The sequence below is a fragment of the Miniopterus schreibersii genome (assembly GCF_964146895.1).
Source record: "Miniopterus schreibersii genome assembly, chromosome: 17".
Taxonomy (NCBI): domain Eukaryota; kingdom Metazoa; phylum Chordata; class Mammalia; order Chiroptera; family Miniopteridae; genus Miniopterus; species Miniopterus schreibersii.
The window spans coordinates 19528029-19554401 of NC_138117.1; the positions used below are offsets into that span (position 1 = coordinate 19528029).

General features: G+C 38.4%; 2 protein-coding genes across 4 annotated transcripts in view; one reads left to right on the forward strand and one right to left on the reverse strand.

The window, feature by feature from the left end:
• Positions 1-533: 533 nt before the first annotated feature.
• Positions 534-20620, forward strand: SDCBP (syndecan binding protein). Of its 2 annotated transcripts, none has more exons than XM_081117319.1 (9): positions 534-795; positions 6294-6359; positions 8532-8610; positions 9633-9742; positions 13895-14053; positions 15876-16051; positions 17405-17576; positions 18252-18343; positions 19460-20620. In XM_081117319.1, exons 2-9 carry the CDS (start codon positions 6309-6311, stop codon positions 19512-19514), a joined length of 894 nt encoding a protein of 297 aa, XP_080973445.1. In that variant the 5' UTR covers positions 534-795; positions 6294-6308; the 3' UTR covers positions 19515-20620. The 2 variants fall into 2 exon arrangements, with proteins under 2 accessions (XP_080973445.1, XP_080973444.1); XM_081117318.1 differs by having other exon boundaries at positions 557-795; positions 13892-14053.
• An 85-nt stretch (positions 20621-20705) lies between these two features.
• The window catches only part of NSMAF (neutral sphingomyelinase activation associated factor), a 38120-nt gene continuing 32452 nt past the window's right edge, over positions 20706-26373 (reverse strand). For both annotated transcript variants that reach the window (XM_081117317.1, XM_081117316.1), the window contains exons 26-31: positions 26077-26200; positions 25083-25166; positions 24010-24160; positions 23410-23512; positions 23161-23270; positions 20706-21981 (exon numbers count right to left, since the gene is read on the reverse strand). In XM_081117317.1, the coding sequence (XP_080973443.1) occupies positions 21887-21981; positions 23161-23270; positions 23410-23512; positions 24010-24160; positions 25083-25166; positions 26077-26200 (667 nt within the window). In that variant the 3' untranslated portion in view covers positions 20706-21886. The remainder of the gene's footprint in view (positions 21982-23160; positions 23271-23409; positions 23513-24009; positions 24161-25082; positions 25167-26076; positions 26201-26373) is intronic.

Sequence of the window (26373 nt, forward strand, 5' to 3'; positions counted from 1 at the left end):
CCTGCTTGGCCCGGGGGTGTTCCCACGAAAGCTCTTCTGCGTTTTAATAGGACTCTGTGCCAGTTCTCTGGAATCAATCCTGACTTTAGACTTTTGGGGCTCCCCCCAACAACAGCTAACTTAAGTAAGCTGTGCCTCAGTTTCTTCGTACGCTCGCGCAGATGTATCTCTGCCATGTAAGTTGATGTTAAGGACCAAATACTATGCAAATCAAGGTCTTAGGGCAGGGCCCGAACACAGTCCCCAGGAAACAGTTTCTAGCTTCTGCTGGGACACAGCTGTTCGGCTCGCGCACCGCTGCACACAGCCTCGCACGGCCAAGGAGCAGAGAGAGAGGTTACAGCACCGAGGCCGGGGCAGCGGGGAGCGGGGGCTGCGGGGAGGGGCCGCGGCGCCGGAGCCTGGGGGCGGCGGAATCTCCGGGGCAGGGGCTCGGGCGCCTTCTGTGCGGGCCGCCGCGGGACGCAGGGGGCGCCGAGCTTAGGCCGCGCAGCGGCGAGCACGCGGCCCCGCGCCGGGGCACCCCTGGTACGCGCAGGGCGGAGAAGGCGGCGAGCACGAGCTCCTCAGTCCCGGCGGCGGCGGGAGCAGCCCCTGCGAGCGGCCCCGCTCGCTCCTGCCGCCCGGCTACCCGGTTGCCACGGAGACGGGTCACCTGACCGCGCGGCGCGCGCCTGCGCGGGCGGAAGGCGGGGGCGGCGCTCGGGGGCGCGGCGCGCTCGTCCGCTCGGGTTTGGGAAGTCGGTGCTGGTGACCGGAGGCGGTGACGGCGGCCAGCGGTTCCCGGAGGCCCAGGTGAGCAGCCCTGGCGGGGAGAGAGGGGCGCTCACGCCGCGTCCCGCGCGTGGGGACCCCGGGCCACCTAGCGGAGAGCGGGTCACTTCGCGGAGAGCCTCTCGGTCGCGACGGTTCTCGGAAGGTGGCGGCGCGGCGCCCTCTCCTCAGCGGGCTCCGCGCCCTCTGTGCGCCCAGCTGGCCGGGGGGAAAGTTTGCCCGAGCCGCGCGCTCTGCCGGCCCGCGACCCCGCTGGTTCCGGGCCGGGGCCCCCGAGGCGGGGGGCGGGAGGTGGGGCCGGGGGGGGCGCGAGCCCCGCCGCCGCCCTGGGACCCTCTCATTCCGGGTCTTCGCGACCCTTTTTGTTCCTCTGGGCCGAGAGGGAGCCGCCGGCTCGGGGTCTCGCCGAGCTCCGCGTTCCCCGGGGCTGTCCTGCGTCGCCTTCCTTCCTCGGAGCTAATCGGGGCGGCGGGGCCTCGCCGGCCCGAGGGTGTTTGTTGGGGGGGCGACGCCTTGGCTTTCGGGGCGGGCGGGGGCGGCGGCCTCGGCGCGGGCTCCGGGAGAAGTTGCAGGAAAGGGCGGAGCGTTTCCCGCAGGGCGTGTCCAGAAGGAGTCATCCCCCGAGACCTCATGACTCAGCTCGCGTTTCAGGATTTCCTGGGGATATTGGGAAAGCGAAGGCATGTGCACGTCAAGTGTTCCTTTTCGCTGAGTGGGATTATTTAATCATCAATCTTCGAATGTGTGCCACTGGTTTTTTGAAAGGAATTTCTAGGTTTCCCCCGTCTGTGTATGTTAAATGCATACACATTGACTGTTGTTTTCCATTATGTAAGTCCGTTGCTTGGAAAGTATATTTGGTGTATCAAACTTAGTATTTACTTGCTTCAAAGAAAAAACATTTTGATTAAAAAGGAAAATGACACTGAAAAACAGCTGTAGCCTGTTAGCTTTATCTCAGATATATATGTAATTTAAAATCAAATTTGTCCAGTCTTTAGTTTTTCTGTTTACAGCTGTGGATAAACAGTAAAATGTTTTCTGTTTTAATTTGATGGTCTCTGTTACCAGCTTAGTCTTGTAAATTTTTGTGCTTTAAAAGGTACGTAAATAGGATAGATTAAAAGATCTGTGCCACAGAATAAAAATAAGGAAGTGGAATGCCTTTTAAAAGGCCCAGGAAATAGTAACTGCATTAATCTAAATATAACTTTGGCAACATTAATTTTCAGTTACCTTTGTGCATTTTAAGAAAGGATAGGATCGTGACCAAAAGGGGGAGAATTTCCTAATAGTTGGCATTAGAGGGTACTGTTCAATAAAAAAACCACTTCCTTAAACTGCACATGACTCAACTATTCCCCCCCCCCCCCCCCCGTGTTTTTGCCAGATTTAGTTACTTTTTAAAGGTAGTATGCCAAGAGTTTCAAAAAAAGGGAGTCCCCCAAAACAACTTTTAAAAATACTTCCTACATCTGGTAATAGTTATATTAGCACTTTTTAATTTCTTTCTCATTGCTGCAAACAATTTTTGTACATTTATTTAGTTTTTGAGGAGGTGAGCGGTAACATGACTCAAAATTTAAGCAATAAAAAAGGTATATAATATAGTCTCCCTTCTAGGTTCTCCAGCCAACCATACTCCCGTTCTGTAGCAGCCAACCATTTTATGTTTCTTAAGTATACATCCAGGGATATTTTGTATCTGTACAAACATATAAATATATTTCCACCTCTTTTCTTCCTTTTTTTTTTTTATAATACATGTAATATAAAGACCATCATAACCATTTTTAAGTGTACAGTTCAGTGGTATTAAATACTTTTGACACTGCAACCATCATCACCACCACCACCCATCCCTAGAACTTTTTTCACCTTGTAAAATTGAAGCTCTGTACCCACGAAACAGTAACTTCCCATTCATTCTCTCCTCCTCCAGCCCCTGGCAACCGCCATTCTACTTTGTGTCTTTATGATTTTGACTAGGTACCTCATATAAATGAAATTATATAGTAGTTGTCTTTTTGTGATTGGCTTCTTTTACTTAGTGTAATGTCCTCAAGGTTCATCCATGTTGTAGCATGTTGCAGAATTTCCTTCCATTTTAAGGTTGAATAATATTTTATTGTATGAATATGCCACATTTTGCTTAGCCATTCATCCTTCCATGGACACTCGGGTTGCTTATATGTGTGAGCAGTTGTGAATAATGCTGCTATGAACATAGGTATAGAAATAATCTCTTCAGACCCAGATTTCATTTCTTTCGGGTATAAGCCCAGAAGTAGAATTGCTGGATCATATGGTATTTCTGTTTTTAATTTTTTGAGGAACTGTCATATTGTTTTCTACAGGGGCTATAAGTTTACAGTCCCACCAACAGTACAAGGGTTCTAATTCCTCTACATTCTCACCAACTCTTTTTTTTTTTTTGATAGTAGCCATTGGGTGTGAGGTGGTATCTCCTACTTTTGATTGTATTTCCATAATGATTGGTGATGTTGAGTATCTTCATGCGCTTTTTGGCCATTTCTGTATCTTCTTGGGAGAAATGTCTATTCAAATTCTTGGCCAATTTTTGTTGTTGTTGAGTTTTAGGAGTTCTCTAAATATCCTGGATGTTAATCCTGTATCATATATGATTTGCAAATATTTTCTCCCATTCTGTGGGTTGCCATTTTACTCTGTTCATAGTGCCTTTTGCTGCACAAAATTGAAAAATTTTCATGAAGTACAGTATATATGTCTACTTTTTCTTTTATTATCTATGATTTTGGTGTCATATCCAATAAATCATTGCCAAATCCAACATTGTGAATCTTTTGTCTTATATTATCTTCTAAGAGTTTTATTGTTTTAGGTCTTACATTTAGGTTTTTGTTGCATTTTGAGTTAATTTCTTTATATGGTGTTAGGTAAGGGTCCACCTTTATTGTTTTGCAAATATATGTGCAATTTTCCCAGCATCATTTGTTGAAAAGACTGTCTTTTTCTCATTGAATGGTCTTGACGCCTTTATCAGAAATCAGTTTATCATATATCTGAAGCTTATCTCTAGACTCTCTAGTCTCTTCCATTGGTTTTTGTGTCTTTATTGCCAATACCATACTGTTTTGATTACTGTAGTTTTATAGTACATATTGAAATCAGGAAGTGTGAGTCCTCCAGTGTTCTTTTTTTGAAAAAAAGTCATAAATATTTTGATAGGGATTGCATTGAATCTGTAGGTCATTTTGGATAGTATTGACATTTTAACAATATTAAGCCTTAATTAATGAACATGGGATGTGCTTCCATTTATTTATATCATCTTTAATTTTTTTCAGCATTGCTTTGTAGATTTCATTGTGCAGTTCTTTCACCTCTTTGAATAAATTAATTGCTGAGTATTTTATTTTTTGATGCTATTGTAAATGGAATTGTTTTTGCAATTTCCTTTTTAGATTGCTTGTTTATGTATAGAAATGCAACTGATTTTTATGCATTGACTGTATCCAGCTGAATCTGTTTATTCTAACAGCTGTGTGTGTTTTGTGTGTGTAGTCTAGGGTTTTCTATACCCTAAACATATAAGATCATATCACCTGTAAACAGATAATTTTACTTCTTTTCCAATTATTTCTCTTTTTAATTTCTTGCCTAATTGCTGTGGCTAGAACTCTGTTGAATGGAAGTGGTGAAAGTATGCCTCCTTGCCTTGTTCCTGATCTTAGAAGAAAAGTATTTAGTCTTTTACCATTGAGTATCTTTGCTGTGGATTTTTCATGTGTGGTTTTTATTACATGGAAGTAGTTTCCCTCTATTTCTATTTTGTTGAGTGTTTTTATTATAAAAGATTGTTGAGTTTTATTAAATGCTGTTTCTGCATCAGTTGAAATGATCATGTGATTTCCCCCCCCTTTTGTTGATGTAACATTACTTTGATCAATTTTCATGTGTTGAACCATCCTGCTCTTCCAGCAATAATCATACTTGCTAAAGGTTTATATAGTTGTATACTCCTTTTAACATGCTGTCGAATTCTGTTTGCTAGTATTTTGTTAAGGATTTTTGCATCAATGTTCCTGAGAGATTTTGGTTTGTAGTAGTCTTTTTTACAGTATCTCTGTTCTAGCCTTGCTATCAGGGTGATGCTGTCTTCATAGAGCGAGTTAGGACATGTTCCCTCCTCTTCATTTTTTAGTAAAATTTTGAGAAGGGTTGATATTAATCCTTTTTTAATGTTTAGTAGAACTCACCAGTGAAGCCGTCAGGTCCAGGACTTTTCTTTGTTGGGAGATTTTGATACTGATTCCATGTTTTTACTAGTTATAGGTCTGTTCAGATTTTCTATTTCTTTTTCATTCAGTCTTGGTAAGTTTTGTGTTTTTAGAAATTTGTCCATTTTGTCTAGGTTATGAAATTTTTTGGCATATAGTTGTTCATAGTACTCTCTAACAAGCCTTTTTATTTCTTAGGGTCCATGTAACTTTACCACTTTCATTTCTGATTTTAGTGTTTTGAGTTTTCTCTTTTTACTTCTTAGTCTGTCTAGCTAAAGGTTTGTCAGTTTTGTTGATCTTGTCAAAGAACCAACTTTGGTTTCGTTAGTTTTCTCTGTTTTTTTCAATTCTCTATTTCATTTATCTTTGTTCTAATCTTGATTATTTTCTTAGGCGAGCTTTGGGTTTGGTTGGTACTCTTTTTCTAGTTTCTTAAGTTCCCCCTTCCTTTTAACACAAATGTTAGCATATTTTATGGTACACTTCTCTAAATATGCTTGTTTTCCCAGTTAATGGTAACATATTGAATCCCTTTCAATATTAGTGTGTATAGAACTTCCTGCTCTATTTCTTGTGTTCTGCTCTTACAGTTGGTGCTTCAGTGAATAAACTTTTACGTATGTCACTTTTTATGTGCAAATATATTTGTAGATTAAAAGAACTGAAGTGGTATTGTTGGATTGGAGGGTATCTGCATTTGTAATTTTGGTAGATACTGCAATGTCAGTCTATGGAAATTGTACTAGTTTACACTTCCATGAATAATGTGTGCGTGTTTCTCAAAGCCTTATTATCAGATAGTGTTGTCAAACTTTGGATTTTTCCAGGCTAATAGGTGTGAAATAGAATATTTTAGATAAGAAATGATTTTTCTTAGAGTAGGCTTTATATGGCCATATTTCTCAGTGGCTTATCATCAAATCTCCGTGGATATTTATTAAAAAGAAGAGTTCCACTGTTCTTCCATGAAGTGTGTGTCAGCCTGGGAATTATTTTTAGTGCCCAGGTAATTCTGGCCTGATGATTAGCCATGTTTGAGAAACATCGCTTTGGAAGACTGTTTAGGACTTTTATCAAAGTGTATATGTTCTTTGACACCATAAATGAACCATCTGAATGCTTATTAATTTTCAATACACTAGAAAACACGGTCATGCCTATTTACCATTGGGGTCCAATGAACATTGGAAAAAATATTTTAGGCCATTTTATGAAATTTGAATTATATAAATTTTTGTTTGTTTTTTTCTTTAGAAAAATCCTGCAAAAATGTCTCTGTACCCATCTCTCGAGGATCTGAAGGTAGACAAAGTAATTCAGGTATGTTTAAGTTGTTTTAAGTACTTTTCCTCCCTTATACTATGTCATACATTTTAGAGAGGAAGGGAGGGAGGAGAGACAGAAACATCAATGATGAGAGAGTCATTGATCGGCTGCCTCCTGCACGGCCCCTACTGGGGATCAAGCCCTCAACCCAGGCTTGTGCCCTGACTGAGAATCAAACCATGATCTCCTGGATCCTAGGTTGATGCTCAACTGCTGAGCCATGCTGGCCAGGCTGTTTGTTCACTGAGAATTAATGGGCATGGGATATACTCAATGATAGCTAGATTTTATGACAGGTTTAAATATAGCATATGTATAAGTTGATAAAATACACTCCAACTTTTTGATGTCCTAGTTTTGCTTAAAATTAGAACGTTCTTTTGGATCTTCAGCTTTGACCAGTCATTGAAATAATTCTTTGTCTTCTCTTTGAAGTTAAAAATGGTAGAAACAGTGAACTATACATGCTGCTTATAGAAGAGTAGTGGTGAGAAAGCACAAGGAAAGCATAGTGCTTTATTTCCTTTTAGATATAAGCAGCAGACATTTCACATGCTCGTGCTCTAAATAACTGTTAGAGATTACAGTATTTCTCATCTCATTAAGTCAAAACTTTTTGTAGTCCTTCAGGTAAGTATTAGCTCTAGAGACATGTTTCTGCTTAAGAAAGTTTTGGGTTGCGACCAAGTCTTGCTATTTTGTAAATTTTTATTATGCTTTTAACTGGTGATAACTTAATAGTTTTTAGTGAATCCATTTTGATTCCAGTTTACTTTCAATTTGATCTCTTATAAACTTAGAATTTTTTCATCTGCTGTGTATTCTTTTAATTTGACAAGGTAAATCAAACTCCTTGTACCTTTTATTTCTAAAATCTTTTTAATGTGATGAAATTCTGAGTTGTTTGATATTTCAAAGCTGCTTATCTAACGATCATTTTATTTGCAGCCTTGACCTCAGTTTACTGTACTCAAAATTTACCTCTTAATAATTAGTTAATGAGCATAAAAGGTTTATTTCAAACTATGAGAAGTCTTAAGCAACATTAAGAATACAAGTATTTTTAGGCAAACTGTTGGCCTTTTTAGGGTGAAAAGACCTTGGCAATAATATTAACAAATATGTGGCTGGAATTATTAACCTTGTAGTAATGTAGTTAAATATGGGGAGAGATCAGTGAACACATTTTTCATCATAGGTCCACTGTGGATATTAAAATATGGTTTGTCAAATCTCTGAAATCTATTATTAGCTGCCAAGGCTTTGATGCCTCACTGTTTTAAGTGGCCTGTTCAGTCATCTTAAATGTTCTATTACTTCTTTCTTCATTATTTTGTCAGTATTTTTCTCATGTGGTTTTTATTTCCACAAAGTTCATCTGAACAAACACATTTTCTGTTTGAAAAGTCTTTATCTGAGATATTTAGCCTTCAAGAATAACAAGCCATTAATGACATCAGAGCATTAAGTGATAAGGATTTGCAGATGGATCTGAAAGAATGACTAATTTCTATTTTCATCAATAGTATATACCTTGTAAAAGTGATTTTGGCAAGTTTAACAGTTATAAATTATCATTTTTTTATGTCAGGGATAAAGTATGCATTTTTTGCATACTTTGTAATATTTTTGTATTTATATAGCGTAGCCACTTCTTATTGCTAAAATGAAGATAAAATTTATTTCAGTAGGAAATGCCAAAATGGCAAAATAAATATTAGCAACGTAAATATTTAAATATGTAGGTGTTTTTCTGATATGACTTATATGAATATGGTTGAGCTTTTTTTGTTATGCAAAGAAAATATTTTTAGACTATTAAAAGAATAATAAAAACGTAAAATGGGTAGTCATGCATTTTAATACATTTTGAAAATATTACTTCATTAATTTGCAGCAGCACTATGAAATATTGGTTATAAAACGTGGTATGATGCTTAGTTAGGTTTTATGTGATAGTGTTAAATATTTAGAATACAAAAAATATTTTTGATTTACAGATTTTCTTTGAAAAATATATTGCTGAAATGTTTGAAATTAAACTTCCTTGAGTACAACTTCATTGTTTTAGTTTCTTTGTGGAAATACCGAATTAAAATTATAAATTATATAAGAATTTTAAGTACATATATAGTAGTATTGTTAGAATTTTCTTTTCTTTTTCAGGCTCAAAGTGCCTTTTCTGCAAACCCTGCCAACCCAGCAATTTTGTCTGAAGCATCTGCTCCCATCTCTCAAGATGGAAGTAAGTTTATACTTTCGGCTCATTCTCCTTGAACAGAAATCTTTAAGCCTTCTTTTGATGAAATAAGGAATCCAAGATTTAAAAAGTTTTATTCAGCATAAAATTGGTGGTTAAAGCTCTAGTAGTAAGAAGAAAAAAATGGTTATTTCAAAGCCTAAACCTTTAATCAAGAAAGTGAACTATGATTATGAAGATTGTTTTATGGCTTAATGAAATTAAGTTAATTAAATTTTAGCCCTCATAAGTTACTAACTTAAGACCGATTCATTTATGTGAACTGTGCCCATACTGCCGCTCTTGAACTTCCTGAACTGTCTTCTATCTGGGGGGAGAAGAGGGAGGGCAGTGAAATTTCCACCTGCCTCCCTTTGGGGGACTTTCCTAAGTGCTAGAATCTCTGCCTAGTTTCCATATTCTCCTCCTTGGTCCCCTTTCCAAGTTCTTGGGGATTCAGGAGAGAGCCCCTAAATATGACAAGATACAAAAGGAGTGTTCAGTAGGTTTTTGTGGCCCCTCATAATATTTATAACATTGCTTTGAGAAAATCCATTTTATTAAGTCACAAATAAATCATGTAAAAAGCAGCTTTTGGAAATAGTTCCTTACTCTACTAAGTTAAATGCTGTTAACATTTAAATACACTGTTTCCAAGATTTTATTGGAATGGGGTTAACATTCTCAAAATGGTATGACACTAAATAAATTTACAAGCTTTGTTGTTGTTTTTAATTGAAGAATCATTTCATAGCCATGTTTACTAAGGAGTTATAAAGTAGCTGTCTTGACAATAGACATTTTGCTCAGTTCTATATTGGAGAATCAGTGGTTCACAGAATTGCTAATCAAATCAGTTTAAGAAAAAGGAAAGATAAGACAATTTATTTGGAAAAATTATTTCTACGCTTAGGAATTTGAAGAAGCCCGAGATTATTACTGTAAGTAGGAAGCCCATTATAACAACAGTTTTCATTTTGAATATTCTGCCAATGTTCTTTTCTTATTCATTCATTTATTTATATTAGATCTCTATCCTAAATTGTATCCGGAGCTTTCTCAATATATGGGCTTGAGTTTAAATGGAGAAGAAATACATGCAAATATGGCCATGGTCCCTGGAGCACCAACTCAGGGGGTATGTATAGAGTAATTCATTTTGAATTATATAAAATCATATAAGCTCTCCTCTTTGTGGTTAACTCACAGATTTGTAACTTTAGCATCGACCTCTCTTGGAAATTTTAGACTGCCTTCTGAATATTACTTCTAAGTAGTTCATTTCCTTTGTGTTCTTAGCACTTTTCTAATTTATTAGGAGTTAAAAATTCAGATGCCTTAACTAGTTCATTCTCTTTTGTCTTTGCATTTAGTCAGTTACTAAGATCTAGTGATTCTGTTTCATCGTGTTTCTTGTATTCATTTTATCCATTCCAGTCCTATATAACTATTCAAAGTTTCTATACTTCTAACCTGGGTTATCACAGTAGTCTCTTTCATTCCCTCTAGCAGCCTTTTACAGCAAACAGTACTAAACTGCTGCTTGAGTAATCATTACAAAGTACTGGCTGTCATATCTTCTTTTCCTCATAATTTTTTAGTGTTTTGAGATCTAATGTTCCTTGTAATTAGACGCCAAATTCTAGATTTAAATATATTGTATCTTAGTGTTTTATTAAGGTCATTGCTTTAAGACCACAGCACTTTATAGCACTGAAATTATGGTTAAATACTTCACGAAGACAAGGTCTGTGTCTATCTTGTTGCCATAACCCCAGTAGTTAATAAAGTACCTGGTACTTATTTATTTACCAAATATTTATTGAAAACTTGCTTATATCAGGGTTCATTTGGGAAAACAAATCAGTAGATAGCTTAACAACGATAATTTAATAAGTTAGACAGGTTGAAGAATCGAGAAAAGCGAAAGTGGAATACAACTGTAATTGCAGAAAGTCACTCCTCCTCCTAGGATTGGAGTAACCTAGGGAAGAGGTTGCAGTTAGCAGAACCTAGAAGCTTGGGGAGAGAAGAGCTCCAGGGAGCTGGGGGCCACAGACCTTGGAAGAGGGCACACCATTGGCAGTGCTGGTATCTCTGAGGGGTTGCAGTGAGGTTGGTTCTGGGAGTGTCAACAAGTTCTGGAAAGTGGAATTAACTGTTGTCACTAGGCAATGCCAATAGGAACCAGAAGCAAACAAGAAAGAGCAAGACACTTGTCCCTCCTCCAGCCTTCCAGTCTCCCTCTAGTGCTTCCTGGTGGATGCCAACCTGAAACCCACTGACAAAGGAAAATGTAATTTGCACAGTTCAACCCCCAGCATCACCAAGTAGAGTCTAGAGGGTGGGTTTGGAGCTCACGGGGACAGTATTATTACCTGGCACTGCCTACTCCTTTGACCACTCATTATATCCCTACACTTCTACAAATATTCTAATTTCACATGACAGCAATAACAACTTTATAATTTCCCCTTAAAAGATGGAGTTCTCCATAAAATTGAGGTTCAGCAAACATTTTCTCCTAAAGGAGCCATAGTAAATATTTTAGGTTTTGCTAGGTTACACATGACTTCTGTTGCATATTCTTGTTTCCTTTGTTTGTTTACACACTTTTAGAAACATAAAAGTCATTTTTAACTCAGAGTGTACAAAATTAAGCCAGTTACCTCTGCTAAAGTGAGGTTACTCTTACCTTTTCCCCAAAATAGCACAATACTCGTTATCATGGCCATCTCAGGGCAGTGTTCCATGGTGTCAAGAACTGTGCGGTGTTAATTACCACTCTTAAGGATTCACATTCCCAGCTGAATATTTTTAACCTAATCATAAAATCATAAAGTTAACCACTACCAACAATTCAGGTATTTAAGTAAAAGGGAGGAATGAAAAGATTAATTGCTACATCTACAGACAATTAATAGATACAGCAGAGAAGATAATCTAGCTGCTGTGATTCTTATTTTGGTAACTGGTCAGGAGGCCATAGTAGTCAATATTAAGACTCCCCTTTTCTCCTATACATTCTTCATTCTTCACTTGTTTAGCACTTCAGCTGGCCTTTTTTTTAATACTGAGTGGGATGACCTAAACCTTTATCTTTGAAGTGACTGAACCAAGGCTCTTTAGTGCCCTACCTTTCGTTTCTTTCCGATTTATAGTTGGGGATGTCTGTTAACTCTTCCCACTAGTGAATCTCACATTCTAAACAAACAAACCAGTACTTAGGACACACTGAAGAAGAGTAAGCAAGTAAGTGCCAGGAGCATATTTGAGTATGGCAAGCATGTACCTTCTCTCTGAAAGGTTGACATTTGAGCAGAATGCTGAGTGAGATGGAGTGAGGTATGTGAGTGTCTGGTGGAGAACATTCCATAGTGTGTAGATAGAGAACTTGAAGGCCATCAGGCAGAAATGAACTTGGTAGACCTGAGAGACAAGGCCTGTTTGATAGGCATAGGAAACAAGGCAAAATGCGGCAGGAGATGGCATTGCAAGGTGGTCAGGGCAGTAGCGGTCTTTGACCTTCCGGACCAGGGGTGAGGAATGTCCAGCCTGTGGGCCATATAAGGCCCGTGAAATCATTTGGCCCTGCCAAGACAACCGCAGGCAAGACTGAAAATGCAATAAACCTAGCAGCTTTTTTCATAGCAACAATAATTTTGTATGGTCCGTGACTGATGTTATAAATGTCCAAATAGCCCTTAACAGAAAAAAGGTTCCCCACCTGTTCTAGATCATGATAAGGGACTGTGATCTGAGTTGTGGGAGTGGTATAATCTGATTTTTAAAAAAGATTTCTGTGCTTGCTTTGTGGAGAATGCACAGTAAGTAGAAGGACAAGAGTGGAAGCAGAGAGGTTATCTAGAAGGTTCTTGGAGTAGCCCTCGCCAGATAGGTGGTTGCTTACAGGGAATGGAAGAAGGGGCAGAGGTAGTATGTGTTCGTCATAATGGTCATGGTAAGTAGGAACACATTTAGGTAATTAAAAATACTTGCTGGAAAAAAATAAAGATTTTTTAAAAGTAAAACCCACTCCAAAGTCCCCTTTTTCCCACTATATTCTACCTGAACTAAAGAATCCATTTGCCTCTGATTTTTTTTTCTTTTTTCAAGTATATCTTTATTGATTTCAGAGAGAGGAAAGGAGAGGGAGAGACAGAGATACAAACATCAGTGATGAGAGAGTCATTGATCGAGCCCACAACCCGGGCATGTGCCCTGACTGGGAATCGAACCCCAATCGCCTGGATCCTAGGTCGATACTCAACCGCTGAGCCACGCCTGGCCGGGCTGAAGTTTTTCTTTTTCTATCCCATTACCTGATTTTCCAGTGTCATAGCTGAATATTTGTAATTCTTCATAAGTGATGTCTTCTGGCATTGTTCTGATTCCTAGTATAGTTGTGTGTAATGTGCATGACTCCTGTTAGACTCTCAGTTCTAGAATATGGTGTCATATGACCATGAATTCCGAACAAAAAATTGCAACCTGTGGTGTATGTGTAGCTGAGGTTCCTCCTTCCCTATGATTGCCGTTTTGACCATCCCAGTTCTTAGGCAGATCAGAGCTTTTTATGAAAGATTCCATTTGAGCCTTGGTAAGCTCTTCCCTCGCTGTCGTTTTGGTTGAGGAAAGGGTCCACTTAAAATAAGAAACCAGTTTTGGTCAAGAAAACTTGAAAACAATGAGAAACTTGAAATATGGTACCTGGCACAGGTCTCTGCTATTCTAGGGCAGTCCGATTTGTGTCTGCAATTAGCTAATCCGTAGATGTTTATCGAAGGGGATGAGAAATAATATTTGGTGTGCGGCACTTATGTAACATGCACTTTTTTTCTAATCCTCATAGTGGCACTGTGAGATAAGGAGGTTGCCCTTTTATAGAAACTCTTAAAGGGTAAAGAGATTGGGGAAGATCAAACTATATAAAAGACCCCTCTGGAAAATGTTGCATATGTTTCAAAAGTGTGATATAGCCTTTAAGTTCAAGGATCATTCATTTGAGTTGAAAGCAAGCCACAGTACACATGAAACAAATGGCAGTGAATTTAGAAGGCAGCAAGCAGGCAGAGAGGAAGTCATTGAATCTATTGGAGGTGATAAATGTGGGAATAAGTTACCTGACCAGGGTCATTTTTACATTAATCAAACCATCCGAAGGAAGTAATTTCAGGATTACTTTTTTTGGGAAACCACAACTGAGTGTATTCAAGTTATTCATCATTTTCTTTTTTCTCACGGAGAGTGTTTGTAAGTATTGACACATTCTGTATCTTTTTGTCAGCAGTTGGTAGCAAGACCTTCCAGCATGAACTATATGGTGGCTCCTGTAACTGGTAATGATGTTGGAATTCGTAGAGCAGAAATTAAGCAAGGGATTCGTGAAGTCATTTTGTGTAAGGATCAAGATGGAAAAATTGGACTCAGGCTTAAATCAGTAGATAATGTAAGTATTTTTAATGTTTATTTGAATTTGTCTAAATAGTTTATAGGATATTAAGTGGTCAGTGTTAGAATAATTTAAACTGAAATGCTTTAATAAACTGTAATGGTGTTTCTGTAATTGAGAATACTTTAAATCTGCTAACTTGAATTTTTTCCCCTGGGAGATGCCCTGTTCTGAAGAGCAGAGTTGGGATTCCCAGCGTTACCTTGTGAAGAGCACCCTTTAGTCCTCTCCCTGGAGTACAGCTCACTGGACTGCATGTGTCGGCACGGTTCATACAGATAGAACTCTGGCCCGAAATGGGACAGCAGATGTGGAAGTTAAAAGACTGCCCAGTGAAAATCAGTGGTCTTATGATGAGTATTTTTAAAACAAAGGATGATCATTTAACTTGTTGTGGTGTTGCAGTTTTGTTATTTCCATCCTTTAATTTGAATTTAATAGGCCATTTTTTGAGCAAAGGTGACTTTCTAATTAGGAAAGCCATTACTTCCAGTCTCCCTTTTACCATACTGAAGAAATTAAACAGGGTTACTCTCTGAAGAAGCATTTGGGATTGTTAAGTACTTGCCAAGTCTTTACTGTGATTTTTGGTTTTAGATATTGCCTTATTGGGTTCCTTTTGAGTACTGGGATCTCAGCTCATTGTGTCCAACCTGTTCACATAGAAAATAATGAGTGTGGTACATTGTGGTAAATGGCTGGGGCTGATCTTGGGAGGAATCTCCAACTGCCTACCCAGGGGGTGAGGGCATCGATGTCTTTGCACACTTGTAGTTTACTCAAGAAACATCAGTGTGCTTTTTTGGGAAGCTCTGACTTTGCTACTCTCCCTTCCTTTTCAGTGAGTAGAGTATTTGCTGCCCCTTGAGCCAAGGTTTCTTCTCCGCTCTTCCCTCTGTCTTAACGAAACAAGATACTCTTCATAGGCCCCTATCCCTGACTGCAGTTTTCTTTCCAGTGGATTTGCCCACTTGGCCAGTGCTCAGTGGTCAGACCACTTTATAGATGCTGCCTAGTTTTCCTGTACTGCCCTACACTGAAGTCAAGGACACATGACAGAAGTCATGTCTGACCCAGCTTAAGATGATAGAAAGGGTCTAGCCTTGTAGATGCTTTCAGATTTTGTCAGGTTCACTCTTCTGTACTTGTTTATATTTTGTTCACCGTCTGAGCTTGAGTTTATATAAGTAAAAATATCTTAAACATACTTGAGTTTTCTTTATTTCATAGTGGATTCTTTATAAGAACTGGAGCAGTATTGAATGTGCCCACTTTTTTAGGCTGTTAAATAAACTCTACTCTCTTATTTGATTATGCATAATTTAGCTAGTGGGTAAAGGAATCCTTCAGCTCAAAAGGTAGTTATGACCTTAAACTATCATTTTTTTAAACCGTAGAAGAAATCACAAAACTTTAACACTTCCTTGACTTGCTTTCCTCCTAAATAATCATGTGGCTAATACCTATTTAGTATTGTCAGACTTAAAGAAGCTTGCTTCTATTATAGTAATCCTGCTTTGTTTTCCGTAGTCTTTTTATTTCAAGATAAAGGGGGTGATTAAGGTTGGGCTAATGGGTCATGATTTGAGGTGTAAATTATTACTGAGATCTTAACTTTTTTGCCTTATTTCTTGGGATTCTAGCGCTGATAAAATTTTCAATTTCTTGTTTTGGAGATAATGACACATATACTTACGTAATTTTTTTTTTTTTTAAATAACTAGGGCAGATTCCTAACCTAAACAGTTGGTTCCTAATTTTCATTTTAAAACTGTATCCTAACAATGGTAAATGACCAAAGTATTTTCTTACTCTCTAGGGTATATTTGTTCAGCTAGTCCAGGCAAATTCTCCAGCCTCATTGGTTGGTCTGAGATTCGGGGACCAGGTACTGCAGATCAACGGGGAAAACTGTGCAGGCTGGAGCTCTGATAAAGCACATAAGGTGCTCAAACAGGCTTTTGGAGAGAAGATTACGATGACTATTCGTGACAGGTAAGTTGAGCAAGCAGTTCAAATGGAAATTTAAGACCAGTTTTCCTTTTTCTTGGGCTTTTCACATTCTGTGAATATAAGTATTTTTGTTGTAGAAAATATTCAAATGTTATTGATGAACCTTAAGAGTCTTAAATTGTGTGGTGCAGATTTTTCGTATAGTTTGGTTTATAGCATTCTTGTTTTGCTTACACTTTTTCAGAGCTTATAGAAACACACTGTCTAAGAAGTTACTTTCCTGTCTTTAATCTGTTTCTCTAGAAAATAGAAAATGTATGTTGGAGAACTAAGCAGCATGTGTCTCTGGCCTCACTTTCCAGTTTACTGCTCAGACACTCAGGGCCCCTGCAGAACCCCAAGTATCTATACGTTCTCCAAAACAAATCTGGGTTTTTGGGTGGTTATGAGGCTCTAGTTGTCAAGGTGGGATATTTTACTTAGCCCTTAGTCCATCTGTAACTTAAATATTTAGCACATGAACTATGGGCCTCCATTTATTTTCTTGCCATGCCCCTCACAAGTGTTAAGGGCGGACCTATGTCATGTTGTTAGCTTTGGGGTTTTTCTTCTCAAACGTCTACTTTTTGTGTTTCTAGTTCTCACACATAGTAGATATTTAGTAAACATTTTGTACATGAATGCCATTTTTGCTTTATATCTAAGGAAAATAGTATTGTGGACCAACAGGAAGATATGACTGTTCTTACTTTTATGAAAAAACAGGTTTATCAGAAAACCCATGTGACATTACAGCAGAATTACAGATAGGTGAGCAAGTATAACTGGCATGGTAGCTTTTGAGAGCAGACAGCTAGCTGCCTTATTCTAATAATTGCATGCCTTCCTTTCTAAAAGGAGCTTTCTAGAAGCCAGTTAAGTCTTGAATACTTACAAGAAGGAAATCTTGATTAGTAATTTAGGCAAACTATAATGCATAAATTAAAAAATATATAGTTGACTCTTACACATGGATGGGTCCACTGATACACGGATTTAGTTACTATTCCGACCCGGGCAGTTCAAACCTGTATTGTACAAGGTTCAATATTTTTGAGCTGCTGTTGGGAATCTGCAAATGAGGGTGGCCGACTATAGTTAAGTTTATGCAGAGTCAAAAGTTCTATGCAGATTTTCAACTGAATGGGCGTCAGTGCTCCTAAACCCTCGCATTGTTAAGGGTCAACTATAATCTGTTATGCTAAGATGTTCTGTGAATGTGCCATATCACAGCCATACTTAGTTGCTCTTCTTAGAAACACTGAGTTTATTATAACAAAGCATCCAGTACGGCAGAACAGAATTCCATTAAAATGTTTGCCATGCAGTTTTTAATCGAACCCATTATGTTTACAGGCCCTTTGAACGCACAATTACTATGCATAAGGATAGTACTGGACATGTTGGTTTTATCTTTAAAAATGGAAAAATAACATCCATAGTAAAAGACAGTTCTGCAGCCAGAAATGGTCTTCTCACAGAACATAACATCTGTGAAATTAATGGACAGAATGTCATTGGATTGAAGGTAAGGAACAGAACTTGTCTTGTTCTGCTGGTTTTATTTTAGCAGATGTCTTTTTCATTTGTCTATTTAGGTGGTGCTGTTTTCATATTGACCTCCAGAATATAGAAACATGGGGGGAGATATGTGATTTGGGACCTGGGGCTCTCCTATGCTCTGTGCTAGCTGTACTCAGGCCAAAGGAATTATCCGGAATTATTGTTCCTGTAACAACAGGGCTGGACTAGATGATCTCCGAAGTATCTTGAACTAGAATTCTATGGAGACATAGCCACTGAAGATTTTGATGGCATTTTGAATGAATGTCCAACTTTTTTCAGTCTGGTTTGTAGGACACAAGTAATAGTTTCTGTTCATATTATTAGTCTTTTTTATAGTTTTTTTCCTTCCACAAATTCCTAAGTAGGGCTATTTTAACGTCTAAAGGTTTTCATTATGACCTGCTTATTTATTTCACAAACTTTGGTTAACTCAAGTTTACTTAGCAATTTTGTTATCGCCTATAAAATTGTGATTCTACAGAATTAAACTTAAGGAAAACTAGAAAAAAATTGTAATTACCAAGGGCTAGGATTTGAGAGATATTAGCAAAACATAAGAGGACATACATGTCTTTAACAACGTAATTTTATTTTTATTGAATAAAACATCTGTGGAATAAATTTGTGTTTTCAATAGGACTCTCAAATTGCCGACATATTGTCAACATCTGGGACTGTAGTTACTATTACAATCATGCCTGCTTTTATCTTTGAACACATTATTAAACGGTAAGTGGACAGTTCTTTGACTTGATGCTTATGGTTGTGTGTCGTAATATGAGCACTGTGCTTTCTCTTAATTCCCAAACTTTTGGTTCTTTACCTAAGGGATGACATTGGTATTTATCTAAAAACTTGGAGTAAATTGTTTAAATCAGAGGAATTGTTTGGTAAGGATGACCCCTCACAACTTCCCAAGTATGGAATAAAATTCACCATACACTTCCCGAAGTTTTGATACTTCCTAGTAGGAAAAGGTTATATGAGCAGAGGTGGGTAGGCTTTCACTTCAGCTTCCAATTTTCAGTAAGATGGACTGCAGTTGCATGCTGCCTATAGTTCTGCTCAGTGGAAATCTCAGGGTGGTCCATGATGGCAAATTCTTGCCTACTGGATGTTAGGAGTCACAGTTTTTATTCTCTCGAGTATCTCAGGAGGCAGGTAGGTGTGTGGGAGGGTGGTGTGTGGAGGTGTGTGGGGGGGTGAGGACTGGAAAGCTGAGAAGGGAGACTAGGAAAGGGGCTGCAAGGGTTATCTTCCCTGGACCTTTTAAAATCCTGGCTCTAGCAGCTGTTTTTGCCAAGCCAACTTAGAATCCTTTTTTCAGAATCTGTTTTGCATGTGGAAATAAGATTCAAAAGATTCAGAAACATAACACACCTGTAATGAAATTTTTGTTAGTTTCAGCTTCTGGGTAGAAAGCAGCTAGCTACTCTTTGGCTATGAAAAAAGGAGTTACTGTCAGGACTAATGGTTCTACAGTTCTCTATTCTTAAATGAGTGATAGGCGTCCCTCCCCCAATTTCCCTCCCAGTTCATAACAGCATTCTCATTTTCTTTCTTTTAAAAACCACCAGCCTTCATATACAAAGACTTACTTGTATCTTATCTAACTTTTAGCCAAGATACAGATAGCCTTTCACACTGGATATTTGCAAAACAAGTAGGTTACGTGAGACCCTTAGATCAGAACTCATTGAAAACTCATTGAAAAGATGTTTCTCCCCCTCCCCTCCATCCCACTTGATGCTAACGGGTGCTAAGTTTGAATTGGATCAGCATAGCATTTTTGGGGGAAAAAAACCACCCAAACTTCAGTATTTAATAAAAGTGACTCTCTTGTAGGATGGCACCAAGCATTGTGAAAAGCCTGATGGACCACACCATTCCTGAGGTTTAAATCATGACACAATGGAAACTTGGCTGAACTTCTCCAGTTTACTTCTTTGGCAACTTCACTTATATTATGCACAGGAAGCTTTCTAGGAGCCAGAGAGCATATGCTGCATGAGGTCCTTCCTATCTCACAGTATGGCTGGGAATCTTAACTGTTGGATCTGATACCTTGTTCAGACTTCAGAATAGTTGTAGCCTTATCCTGGTTTTACAGATGTGAAACTTGCAAAAGATTTACTGACTTTCATTGATTAGTTTCTCTACTGGAAACCTGATGCTTTTACAAGCCATTATGATTAGAATGACTGATACAGGCTTAGGTTTGTGTTAGAACCAGTCACCTTTATCCTAGAAATCAAGTAGTGCTGTTCATATTACTTTAGTTCTATGGTATATATGCATTTTTATTGTTACCATAGTACATTTAGAATGATTGCTTTTGATAGTTTTTTTCTCTCTGTAGTGTGTGTGTGCAAAATACCAATTTAAATAACACTGGTTTCATTCCATGTAATAAGCATTATACAGTGTATGTAGGTTGAAAGAGATTGTATTATCATTAAATTTAACTACCTTCACTTAATATGCTTGAACTGCTGCCTTAGCTATGTTAAGCATCTAGAATAAAAGCCAAAATATAACTATTGCTGCCTTTCTAACACTCATAATGCAGTTCCTGTGTTAAACTGAAATGTACATTATCCCAGATCTAGTTAATTGGTACATCCTGAGCTGTAGCATAGCTGCTTAGTTGCATTTGAGATTTTCTAGTAATTGTGTAATGGAAACTTCTCAAAGTTACTGGTATCCTTTTCTGATAGATGAATTACTATATATTTAATGTAAAAATTGTTATACTAAGTAGGATAAACTTTTGACTTCTTTTTTTCATTTATAGATTAAATGGGATAAAGCTGATTTTGACATTTTACTCAACATTATGTAACCTAACTACTTTGGAATGGTCTTACAATGTTTACCTGGTAATTTGTTCTATTTCCTGACTCCTCCCTGCAAACAAAATGGCATTGACACTTTATCCTGATTTTTTTTTTCTTTTTTGGTTTATGCGTATTCCAATTAAATATGTATAAAGTTAAAATTTAGTCAGACTGTCTATTATTGCATCATTTGGAAACTGTCCATGGCTTTCACCAAACTAGTGCATGACCTAGAAAACAGACATGTGAGATTCACCTGAGGTCTGTGGGAGAGTCATCTTCGCAGCAGCTGACATCCAGGGTCCTGAGAAAAGCCCCCTGGGTTAGGAGAGCAGGAGTATCAGGAAAGGTGATTCCAGCTGTGAACCTGATGGACAGGTCTGCAACCCTCAGGCTGAACACCAGGAACTCAGTGAGGCTGTTGATTCTATTCTCCCTAGCGGTACCCAAGACCAAATAATGTTTATGACACTTAAAACTGAGTGAAAATTCTATCACCCTGGTCTGGTTCAATTTTTCCCCTATGCCATACTGCCTACAAGATACAACAATATTTTTAAAGAACATAGAAAAACTTAAAATCACATTGTTACTGTGGTTCAGAAAAGAAAACCAGTGTTACTGCTTTATAGCTTACCTTGTTTGAAATTTAGAAAAGCAAACCAACAGTGTTTCCCAGTTTGTCTACTTTGCTGTCTGGAGTTGGGTCTGAAGATGGTTCCAAATGTAAGAAGAACATTCACATCACTAAGTATGGCTTTCTAAGAGAATCGATACTTTAAGTTAAAAGGTACTAGTTTCTGTAATAAATCACTTAAATAAGACAGTGAAAACTGGTTTCATTACAGAAAAATATTTTTAATGTAGAAAAGATGAGCATTTAATAGCTGTAATGAAATACACTGTTCCTATACAGTAAGCTTGCTGTTATAAGAACTGCTATTCCCTCCCCAGGTCCTCAGACTCGGGACAGTAGGTTATAGAAAGTAACCACTCCATGAAAACACACATACCAAACCCAATGGGCAGCAATTGTGTAAATCAGGAAGACAAAATAGAGGGATTCAGAAGTAGTGGAGAATACTGCACATTTTCTTGGAAAATTTGGCTTTCTGAATGTTTCCTCAGCCCAGTTTAGCATCTCTTAGCTACTCACTCTGTCCCTGAAACCTGTCTTCTGACCATGTGGGATGATCATCTGCCTTACAAATGTAATGTTTTCTCCCTAACGCTGCTGTATCTTTATCTGCCTTAAAGGCTGGCAACTAGTAGTTTTCAGTGAAGTCACCATGATTTAGAAAGTTTAAAACCACAAATTTCTTATGTGGTAAAACTTCTAATTACTACCATTGCACATTCACCAGTTCATTTAAAAGTTTGGTTTAAAAATACATTAAATAGAGTTCAATTTAATATTCAGGAGAAGAAAAGGCACTTAATACTGTAATTTCCAGAACATAATTTGTCTGTCTTCCCCTCCTGTGATGATACTGCTACACTGTTCGTTCATCCATATACATGTCACAGCACCTAAGAGAAAAATACACTGGTTAGGGAGTGAGCTGACCAGGAGGCCCCCAAAGACACACTAATAAGGACTACACTGTCTTGTCTCGTCCTATAATAAAGTCTTTGTAGAAATTAAAAATAACTGCTTGGTATAAGGAACTTGCGAGGACTAAGAAACCATGAAATGTAGCCTAAAAACAACTGGGAATTATGGGTAGAGAACAGAATGCAAATATTATGTACGACTAACAAAAGTAAGGAAGCAGATGAGGGAGAGGGTGGGGAACGGGTGTAAATGTGCTGATTTATGGCTATTTATACTGGAAAGAGTAAAAATGTTATTTAAAGCTAGTAACTTAGAAAAAGGCATAGACGTACCACTTTATAAAGAACTAACCATACAAAACGGTGACAGGGAAAAGATGAAGGTGAGAAGTTACTGCTCACAGTGGGACGTTAGCAGATATTTATAACCATAGACACTAGAATTAAAAGCCATAAATCCTCCAAATGCCCAGGAGGAAACCATGCAAATGTAAGCAAATACAGTTAATCTCCAAGAGATACTATTGAGAAAATCGACAATTACACGCACATGCAAACCCCGCTCAACAGTAAGAGGACACACCCAGGACCCAAACTGGAAAAGTCCTCTAAGGAAGAGAAGTGGTAGGTAGGACACGGTGGGAAGACGACTTAGCTTTTTTCTTTGTAGTTCATTACTTTTTTATGTTTTTTTTTTTAACTGTATTGAAAAAAATGGCAGCTTTTACTACGGCTTTTAATTCTTCATATGGAAATTAGTGTAAAAACTTCCTTTTTGGAGTCAAATGTCAACATAAATGAAATGCTGAAGTTAAGGACCCAAAAGTTGCAGACCACCGGGCCAACCAGGACACTGGAGGGAACAGAGTGTGGTCTGCATGAGAACAGTACATTCCCTGAAAGGAAAGCAGGTTTGAATATCAACTTTGTATCCTGCTACTTTACTGACTTCGTTTATCAGTTCTAATAGTTTTTTTGGTGGCATCTTTAGGACTCTCTCTAAATAGTATGTCATCTGCAAACAGTTTTACTTCTCCTTTCCCAATATGGATGTCCATTTCTCTTTCCTGTCTGATTGTTGTGACTAGGACTTCTGGGAAAGCAGGTTTGAGTCCGGTATTTTAGGAAGGTCAGGCCAACTGAATAACTCCTTACCTTTATGTCCCCGTATTCTCTCACTGACTTTTCCTCCGAGGAGGTCCCAAACAAGCAGTTCACCAGACTGACTTCCAGATAAAACAGTATTTCCATCCCAGATAAAGCACCTGCAAGAATAATTCAGAAATAATTTCATTATTTACCATGAAGGAAGGGCTATATTACACTGGCCAAAGAAAGCCCAAAGGCATGATCATGAACTCATGTGTAAATGTCTTCAACACTAGTAACCCCCCAAAATTATACCTCTGGGGCTCGTGTGAAGTCATAGAGGAGATAAGCATTCCTGTCTGCACGTCGATTACATTTACACAGCCATCTTCTCCTGTGCTGAGGACGTGGCGACTGTCTGTAACATGAGATGAAATAGGTATAGGTTACAGTTTCACAGTGTGTTTTAGGTTATCCTGAGATTTTATTGCTGAACCCAGTGGCCTATTGTTCATTTTTATTTTCCTTGAGCTGCTTATTTAACCAATGACTATCCTCTGCTTGAAATGCTTTTGTTCTGGAGCATTTGAGTTCCGGCTCTCTGGCATATATCATCAGTTTGGCTCAAACTTACGGAAAAAAGAAAAAGAAATGCTTCTAAGACACTGGGCTGAGGACCCTTTGGTGTGAGTGCATTTTACATCTTGTAAGTTTCTCTAGTGAGCTGAGGAATAAAGAATACAGGTACAAATGCCACACGTATGCCGTATTCTGCCAGGAAGCAGCTTTAGCTCTAGGGAAAACCTTTCATCAGCGAAGTGTTTTTCTTTTTACACTCTCATTATTTACTTCAAAGTAATAAATTTAATCCCCCCCCCACCCCGGTATCATCTGTGTTAAAAAGGTTAATACCACCTGGGCTAAAAGCAGCGTCACACACAGTTCCCGAATGACATGGAATCTGGTGCAATACGGTGGCCGTCGTGAGGTCCCAAATATTCACCGTGCCTTCTTTGGTGCCTGAAACCAACAGTGTGCTTGCAGCATTTAAATTGATTGTATCCACCTAAGGAAGAAGACATAAGTATTCTATTTAGAATTATGGTCATAAGCTGTTTCCCTAGGTCAGTTCAAATCTGTGGGTGTCATGACAGAGATTAAACTCCGTGGCACAGGGTACTGGTGTAGTTAATGCAGATGTATTTTAACATCTGAATGATAACATTTAAAAAAAATTTCTTTATATGCTAGTGAATAAAATGAAGTACTGCTAGGGGAAATGTAATGCTGTTTTAAAGTAGCCTAAACTTGTCAGTCTAACGCCATGAATAGTAAGTTGTAGTGAGGCACGAAACTGCCCGAAACACAGCTGATTGGTGATGAGGGATTTGGGAGAAAAGGGGGGGGGGTGCGGGGTATATCCATCTTAAAATACATACTAAAAAAATATTTCTTGACTTCAGTTGATCTGTCGACCATGCAAACTAGGTATCAATTCCCAACCTCAGAAAAGGCAGCACTGTGAGCTAGAGCCTAAGATGCAGCAGTGGGACCTAGTGGAAACTGCGTGTGAAAGGGATCAGGGCCCAGCCCCGATTCTTCCCCCAACTGCACACACTTGGGCCAACAACTACCAGGTCCGTTTCCTCAGCTATGGATGTACATCCTCCTAGACAGATGGTCCCTTCTACCCTCTATGTCAGAAAACATGAAAAACAGTGGAGCACATCTTGTTGCTCCAAATAATCTGAGAATACCCAAATATTCAATGTCGTGCTCATGGAAATAGCAAACTGGAGGAAAAAAGATAGACTTGGAAACCCAAAGAGTCAACTCAAAACCCCCCAAAACTGAGTCTCTTATGATCTCCAATACACAGAGTAACACAAAGCAAAATATCATAAACACGTAAGTAAAACCAAGAATCTCCCCCCAAACCCCTGGACTTTGAAGCTCAGCTTTCGTACACTTCTGCTGCTGGTACTCACACCGACATCATGTTCCAGCTCAGCCAGCATGTCAAATTGGTGTCTTTTGGTGCCTGTCATTTCTGCAGGAACAACAGACCATACCTAGGATGGAACACAGTGCAGAAGATATTTGCAAACATGTACTACAATAAAAGCATTTCTAATACATTGAAGAACTGATTAACCAACTTCTGCTTGCCGACAAATGAAGCTGCCTAATGCTTCTGGTTCCTCTCCCACAGTGCCCGTGCCTTTATTCCTGCCATCCTGTGCTTACCAAGTCGACTGGACCTGTCTGTTTCCATCCCTTGCACCTGCTCTTGTAATTATGTAATTTAAGGATGTGTGAAATAAGGAAAGATGAGTGCATAAGTGTTGTATAGTGTCTATTAATGTTTTGAGAATACTCAAAAAGGCAAGTCACTAAAAAAAATTACTAAAATTAGGTGTAGGCAAGAAACTTATTTACAAGAATTAGGGAGGGTCTTGAAAAATTTTTGAAGGAATTCTAATGGTTTTAGGTTTTTGCTTTCTTTTTACACAAATGCAGATTAGAAACCAAAGATGATGAATACTGGTGTGGTTTATGTATGTTCCTACCTCAACAGAATGGTGAATGAATGTGCATTTGTATGTTTTAACTTTAATAAATGCATTATCTTTTAATGATTCCCCACTTTAACTTGACATTTTCTGATTAACTATCAATTGCTAGTTCCAGTTGTGTTAGATAAAAGGCATTGCTACTGTACATTCCTCCACAACTCTGCTGTCTAATGAATACTAGATCATTCACCCCCAGTGGAACACACAGTAGAAAAATCATGAAAATTTCCTATTCTATTGAGAAGTGTACATGTTTAAAAAAGCAATAATATTCAATAGCCTTATATACGCTTACAGGCTTTGGGGAAAAGTGTGAATGAAGTAACTGAACATGTTAACAGGTAATTAGCTGAACGGTTTATAATTTTATTATCCAAACATTGTAAGTTAGAAATTATATATAAACCTTCACTGTAGAATCCCACGATGCAGAATACAGCCTGTCGTCATGCCAACAGATCTTACTAACAGCATCATCATGTCCCATTAATGTGTCCTGGCGTCTTCCAAATGCTATGGAATAAAAATAGCTAACATAAAAGATAACGAGAACTATTAAAACAGCATTCAACTTAATTTTAAGACTCTTAAACACATATTCAAGAAATATGTTTAATTTTATACCTACTAAGGCCCACTAGAATTACAAATTACTTGTTTTCATGTTATCAAATCAAAATACTGAAAATTTTAAATTAAAACT